General features: G+C 33.1%; 2 protein-coding genes across 4 annotated transcripts; both read left to right on the forward strand.

The window, feature by feature from the left end:
* On the forward strand, positions 108-1,974 carry LOC104793343 (6,7-dimethyl-8-ribityllumazine synthase, chloroplastic). 2 transcript variants are annotated; one of them, XM_010519687.2, is made up of 8 exons: positions 108-320; positions 389-504; positions 651-746; positions 834-929; positions 1,049-1,127; positions 1,379-1,425; positions 1,514-1,573; positions 1,712-1,974. In XM_010519687.2, the coding sequence occupies exons 1-8, from the start codon at positions 170-172 to the stop codon at positions 1,748-1,750; spliced, it is 684 nt and encodes a 227-aa protein (XP_010517989.1). In that variant the 5' UTR covers positions 108-169; the 3' UTR covers positions 1,751-1,974. The 2 variants fall into 2 exon arrangements, with proteins under 2 accessions (XP_010517989.1, XP_010517990.1); XM_010519688.2 differs by having other exon boundaries at positions 413-504.
* On the forward strand, positions 2,490-4,300 carry LOC109125283 (60S ribosomal protein L2, mitochondrial-like). Of its 2 annotated transcripts, none has more exons than XM_019226836.1 (3): positions 2,490-2,599; positions 2,731-2,845; positions 3,575-4,300. In XM_019226836.1, exons 2-3 carry the CDS (start codon positions 2,746-2,748, stop codon positions 4,120-4,122), a joined length of 648 nt encoding a protein of 215 aa, XP_019082381.1. In that variant the 5' UTR covers positions 2,490-2,599; positions 2,731-2,745; the 3' UTR covers positions 4,123-4,300. The 2 variants fall into 2 exon arrangements, with proteins under 2 accessions (XP_019082381.1, XP_019082382.1); XM_019226837.1 differs by having other exon boundaries at positions 2,507-2,599; positions 2,736-2,845.

Raw genomic sequence — 7,627 nt, forward strand, 5'->3', positions numbered from 1 at the left:
TTATCATCGAACCGGAAATCTCTAAACCAAACAAGTAGATTTAATTAACCGGATTTAATTTAAATATTAACCGGACATTTGAAACCGATAAGAGAAACCTGAGGTTAACCACACACACAGTCTCACTCAGGAAAACGAACCATCTCAAAAACAATCCGACGAGCGAAAGATGAAGTCCTTAGCTTCGCCGCCGTGTCTCCGCCTAATACCGACGGCACACCGTCAGCTCAATTCGCGTCAATCTTCCTCCGCCTGTTATATTCACGGTGGCGCTTCTGCAAACAAATCCAATAACCTCTCATTCTCCTCATCCGCATCCGGTAAGCTTGCTTTGACTTCTCTTATAATATCTCAAGTTCGTGAATGAAATGTTAGAATTTGGTGTTAGGGTTTGCGTCACCGCTCGTTGTAGAGAAGGAACTACGCTCTTCATTCGTACAGACCGCTGCTGTTCGCCATGTTACTGGGTCTCTTATCAGAGGCGAAGGTCTTAGATTTGCCATCGTGAGTTCTCAGAATCGCTTTTTTTAACTTCGTGCAATGCTTAGATTTGGTGAATTGGTTCTGATTTGGATGATTTATAGTGAAAATTTAAAACTTGAGCCTTGTGTTGACTTTTTTTTTTTGTCAATTCAAATTTTGTATTCAAGGTTGTAGCTCGTTTCAATGAAGTTGTGACTAAGTTGCTTTTGGAAGGAGCGATTGAGACTTTCAAGAAGTATTCAGTCAGAGAAGAAGACATCGAAGTAAAAAGTCTTTAGCTTGTTATGTTAAATCAGAGTGAAAAAAGATCTGAGCTTTCACAAAGCTAACGAAGAGTCTTTTTTCTTCAGGTTATTTGGGTTCCTGGCAGCTTTGAGATAGGAGTTGTTGCACAAAACCTTGGGAAATCAGGAAAATTTCATGCCGTTTTATGCATTGGCGCTGTGGTATGATTCTTGCTATACAATTCTATTTCCTCATATGACTTCTTCAAGTTATAGAAAGTTTCTCACACATGCTTATTAAAGTTGGTTTTTGATATACTCTTGTCCTTGTTGTGGTATAGATAAGAGGAGATACCACACATTATGATGCTGTTGCCAACTCTGCTGCATCCGGAGTACTTTCTGCTGGCATAAATTCAGGTTTATCTTGATAATCAATTGCGGTATATGCATCTTTAGACATCTTTATGTAACATTGTTTTGAAAACAGTGAAAGATTGTTTTTGTAGTACTTCAGAACCTCAAAGAGCTGGTAGTTCATTTTTTGCCTTTCTTGGGATTTTGGATGATTTAATTCCAACATCATGAACTAGTTCATCAAATTTTGTTCTGGTTGTTCACGCACTATTCACTATAGTAGTAATTAAAGCTTACAAATTCCTAATTTGCAGGGGTTCCATGCATATTTGGTGTACTGACTTGCGAGGACATGGATCAGGTTAAAATTTGTTATGCAAGGGTTGATGATATATAGTTTGTTAATCATATGGATAAACACTGAACTTGTTGCTACTGTGGTCAACTAGGCTTTGAATCGATCTGGTGGCAAAGCCGGCAATAAGGGAGCTGAAACTGCTTTGACAGCGGTAAGTATCATTATAATTCATTCCTTTATTCTTAGAACAAGATCGAATTTTCGAATCATTCCATTGCGCAAGTGGTCATTTGATTTATTGTCTCTTTGGTAAAGTCCTGAAATTTTTCTCTCTCTGCTCTTTCTTCAGCTTGAAATGGCGTCTCTGTTTGAGCACCACCTGAACTAGCTCTGCTGGTTACGTGGATGAACAATGATCACGTATGAGAACTACATGCTGTCAAGATATTTTAACGCTTTACTAAGCTTTTGGTCTTTCTTTTGGTAATCTAATAATAATTCCTCTGAATTTTGCATTTTTTCTGCTCCAATAAAAAAGTGTGATCTTCTTTGTCGTGAATCATAATACTATGTTGAAGTTGTGGTGTCCGAATGGGATTTCAACTTTAAATATTCTGCACAACGAAGATTTTGTCGACAGGCGAAGATTATGAACTTGTATTGAATCATAAGGATTCTAATAAGTTGGAAATACTGCATACAGCCGGAAATCCACCTCTCAACTAATGGACTTTTATAACCAAACGCGAACCTCAAAACTTAACCTTTTAGATTAGATCATGTTTCTACATTAATTAGCTCTTACCTTCGAACATACCAAAATATTAAGTGTAGGCGAGAGATTTATTGTGGTCTGGTTCGCTTGGTTATGTTGGTGTTGCATGGTGATTTGTCGATTACACTTTTAATCTATGGTCTTATCATGTATGAACCTTAGTTAAATTAAAGCCGATCATCAATAAGAAAATTAGAGAAGAGGATAACAGCAGAATTGAGTTTTAATTTACTATAACTTGAAATCCCGTAACAATTCATAAAACGGTCTAGTCTAGACCAAATTCAAAACCAATCCAATAATTTCCCGGTTTTATGGATGGTTCGAACCGGGTGACCTGAACCGGGTTGATTATTCTATTACTTCGTCTTCGATTCATTTCAGAGCCCCCTCTCTCTCTCTCTCTCTATCGTCTCTTGTTCGATTTTGCATCTCTCAGGTTGTTTAGTCCTCGATCTCAAAGTAAGTCATCCTACGCTCTATGTAAATCACGCGTAGAAGCCCTTATTTTATTTTTTTATTTGATAGGTCGTTGGAGCTATAGAGTCTTTTGCGATAAAAAACCCTACCTTTTTTGTTTTCTCACTGTTTAGAGCAGTCTCACTTCCATGTCGGCGCTTGTGGCTTTATGCAGAGCTCGAGCTACTACTGCTTCGTCTTCTTTATTCAACAGCGTTATTCGTCCAGCATTTCGCAGTTTCTCTACAGGTTCGGTTGATATACTCTTTTTTAATTCCGGAGAATGCTCAAATTTGGATCATCAATGAGTTTTTTGGAAAGAGTGTAATAGCTTTGATTTAACCTTGTTGCACATTGAGTTTTACAGTTGTAGTGATTTTGCCATAGTCAGTATTCTTGTTAGCCTCTTCTGTTTAAGTGTTTAAAGTTGAAATTTTTTTGGGGGATTCCAATGTTATGAACTTGTTGATGCAACAAGTTACTTCTGGTTTAGATGATGAACAAGCGTGATTGCTTCTCTTTGTTATATGAGAAAAGAATGAGAGCTTGTATCAGATCTCTTCTTCATAAGTATTCTTGGACAATTTAGTTACCTGAAACTATTACTACTCCATGTTAAGATACTCTTGTTGTGTTGGAAGAATTCATGATCATTAGAACATAGGATCGCTGCTAATTAGAGCTTAAGCTTGGATCTCTGCAACTCTGGTGCTATTTTGTATCAAATTCTTCTCCTATCTGTTTCATACTCTTTCTCTTTTAACTTGGTAAATTCAGAACATAAACTTGATGCATGTATTTACTTTATGGGACTTTGGTTTCTCTAGTCTATGTGGTTTCCGTGATTTAAGATTAAGCTCTATTGGGTATATACAGCTTGAAAGTTACTTAACTACATGATAATATATTGATATATGGAGATCCAGAGTTTCAATCTAGCTTTGTGTCAAAATCAGTATCTCTGTTGGTGTTTTGCAGGTTTTGCTGATGCACAGAACAAATCATTGGTGGCGCAGATGAAAGAAGAGATGCTCCACATGGACATCAACTCAATGGTAGGAAGTTCCATGCCACTAGGTATGATGCGTATCGGAACAATCATCCACAACATCGAGATGAACCCAGGGCAAGGCGCCAAGATGGTCCGAGCTGCAGGAACCAACGCCAAGATCTTAAAGGAGCCTGCTTCAGGGAAATGCTTGATAAAGCTTCCATCAGGGAACACCAAGTGGATCAACGCCAGGTGCCGTGCTACGATTGGCACAGTGTCAAACCCGTCTCACGGAACGAAGAAGCTGAGGAAAGCAGGACAGAGTAGGTGGTTGGGGATAAGGCCCAAAGTCAGAGGAGTGGCGATGAACCCGTGTGATCACCCGCACGGTGGAGGTGAAGGAAAAAGCAAAAGTAGTGGAAGCCGAGGAAGGACATCAACAAGTCCGTGGGGGAAACCGTGTAAAGGCGGGTACAAATCCGCTAGTGTCAAGAAGAAGAAGAAGCGTTTGGCAGCTGCAGCAGCAAAAATGTGATATGGATGAAGAAGACTAGTTACAATTTCTTCAAATGCTTCTTTCTTATAATAATTTATCAGGGTTTATTGAATCTGCTTTTGAGAGTTGGTTTTTAGTGTATTCATGATTTTTCTTACACAGAGGGGTGAACACCACAGACGTTTTTAAATGGAAATCAAACGTTTTTTTTTATTTATCACGATCACGTTTTAATAGAGTTGCCATCTTTTTTTGCCTTTTGAAATTGTCATAATCAATTTTGAGAGATTGTTGTTATACGCTTACTTATGTTTAGTAAAAGACACTGTAGTAAAAGGTTCGATCGAGGAAAGGGTCTAAAATCAAAAGTATAATTCAGAAAAGGAAACAAAAAAAAAAGAGTCAACAGGTTGGAACTTGGAACAATACATTGAATCAATCCCCACACACACTAAAAAAACACACATTCAAAGCAAATGTCTTCTTTGACTAATTACCTCCAAAAAACTTTTAATATACCCGACATGAGAATTTTTATCTTTTTTCTTATGAAATTTTCAAGTTTCAACTTTGAATGTTGTAGCAAAGAACATTTCTATTCTTCTATTCTTCAGCAATGAGACATTCACTAATCATTATTGTTGGAAATTAGTCGGAATTAAAATAAAAAAGAATACATAATTTTGTTGGTAATATGCATACTTTATATATTCCTGAAGAATGTATTTACATAAGGATTATCCACATATCATTATTAAAAAATCTTATATCTTAGTTAAACAATCACAAAAAAAATCATAATTCTCTTGTCCACGAATGTTCGAATACCTTATATGAACAATAAACAAAAGTAATATGAGAAACTTCAACTAAAAACTGATCAACTGATGTAAAAGTTGCAGCATCTAAACTTCAATCTCAAACTTTTAATTGAAAACTGCTTTTTATACTTGGACAATTATAATATGTTAAACTTATACATCCAACTATCAACTGTGCTTACACATACATGTAATTTAAAAATATTTGAATTACATATAATTACACAAATTAAAGAACAAAAATTTTCAGCAAGAATCGAAAAGCAAATCTTAGATTCCAGAATGTAAGCAATAAGGGCGGCTTTAACCCTTTTCTTGATCGATTGTTCATCAAACCCAGCTTCCTTGAGACACTTATTCATTTAAAGGGCTTTTTGAAATCCTAGAATAAGGCATAATTGCCAATCTATTAGTAGCTGTGGTAATCGTTTTGAACGAAAAATTGCCATTATTTCTCTCAACTGCAAAAAAAACAAGAAATTAACATTAGTTATGACACGATAATCAAAATAGTATATCAACAAAAAAAATACTAAACAAATAATTGATAGAAGTGTCACTAAAGATCAACTCTGAATTTATCAAATAATCAAACACCAAAGCACTAACCATATATCATTGTTGAAAAATTCTTATTTTTTAGTTAAATAATCGCAAAAAAACGATCATCATTATCATCTCTACGGATAATTGAAGATCTCATATGATTAGAAACAAAAGTAATCGCAGAAATTTCAATTAAGAAATGATCAAATAATCAAAAAGTTATAGCATCCAACCTCTAATCTCACACTTCTAATTGTTAAATTGTGATAAACCTAACCTTTAGATATGGAAATTTTTTTTAAAAGTCGTTAAATATTTTTTTCTCTCATAAAATAAAACTGATATATATATATATATATATGTAAGACCTTATATCAAGTAATTATTTAGAGATCAACTAAGAATTTGTCAAATAATCAAACACCTTAGCATGATCCACATATCATTTTTGAAAATTCTTATATTTTTGTTAAACAATCAATCTACATTCTATGTTGCTTGGAAAAAAACCATCGTTGGACTGATGCTCTAAAATCCTTCACTAAGTACTGTGAAAATCAATTCATGTAAGTTGTTTACTTTTCATAAAACAACTTCTGAAAATGAATAAAACAACTTATAATTACTGTTGGAAATTAGTCAGAATTAAAATGAAAAAACAATACATAATTTTGTTGGTAATATGCATACTTTGATATATTCCTGAATAGTTTATTTACATAACAGTTGCATAATTTTTAAATTAATTCAGATGGAATTTTTAGCTAGTGTAAAATGTCGGATTCTATTCTATTAACAATATGATTTACCCTTTGTTCAAAAAAAACAAAAAAAAAAACAATATGATTTACCCTAGCTTTTTTGTTGTTGTTGTTGTTATGTATTATTATATACCAATTAAAAAAGTGAAGAAACCAATTTGACATCTACCTTTGGTCTAAACAACCAACTATTTTAAAAAGTCGATGTTTAGGAGGTTTGAAAAAAATTGATAAAACCAAGAATGATATTCGTACTCAATAGATGAAAAAATGAGAAGCACACAGAATTTGAATTAAGATTGAAAATGAGATGTATGTAATGTAACAACAAATAAGCCACCATGCTTACAATCTTGGGTCCTACTCCTCCATATCAATTCATCATTTTCATTTTTTTTTGTTATTCCCTTTTATTTATTTTATCTACTAATAACACTTTTGTCTTAAATACATAACCAAAGAANAAAAAATATATATATATATATATATATATATATATATATATATAACTGATTCAGAACAAATACTGGCAAAAGTTGAATTATATCGAAAATGAAATGACGAAATTATTTTTTAAAAATTTCTTATCTTTTATGAAAAGGGGGATGAAACTAAGAAAAAAGAATCATAAAGTGCAATGAATCATACGTGCAATGGATCATATAACCTTCACCAGCAGATGCATGTATTTTGTGCGTATTTTTGTTTCTCTTCCTGTTAATTCCCTTTTCAGTCTGGTCATATCTTTGCTAGCTCAGACTTCAGCAAGAAGCTTGGAAACAGAATAGACAAAAGTATATATTCCTATCTTTGTATATGCCACTAGCTACTTTAGAGTTTGATTTATCAACTATAGTTTCTACTTTCTAACCATTAACTAAAGCATATGATTTTTATATATATAACTATACTGATTAGGTGATGAGGATCCACCGTCCACGGTTTATTTTTTCTTAATTAATATCACAAACCGTGTAAAACTTTAAATCAGAAGTACAGTATTATAAAGTGGATGTTATTAGGAAAACAAAGCTTAATTACCTTAGGATTAGAACATTAGAGGAAAATAATTTTTATTTCTAGCAAAATAATATATATATATACAATATATCCAGAGTTTAAAATAAAATATATACATAAAATATGATCAGAAATTTTTATTTTTATTTTTTAGACACTAATATAGAGATATTTTTTTGTTGAATAAATTAATTTGTTTGAGCCATATGTGTGTATTTTAATTAAGAAAACTTGAAATAATTACATACTCTGTGTCTTATAGATTTTTAAAAACAATAATTTTGGGGAAATTTTGGCAAAGAGAGAAGTATTTATAGATGTATAAATAAATACTCGCGCATAACGTAGAAGAAGAGAGATGACTTCACATTTTACCAAAAAAAAAAAAAAAAAAAA

The sequence above is a fragment of the Camelina sativa genome, chromosome 6, assembly GCF_000633955.1.
Source record: "Camelina sativa cultivar DH55 chromosome 6, Cs, whole genome shotgun sequence".
NCBI classification, from domain to species: Eukaryota; Viridiplantae; Streptophyta; class Magnoliopsida; order Brassicales; family Brassicaceae; genus Camelina; species Camelina sativa.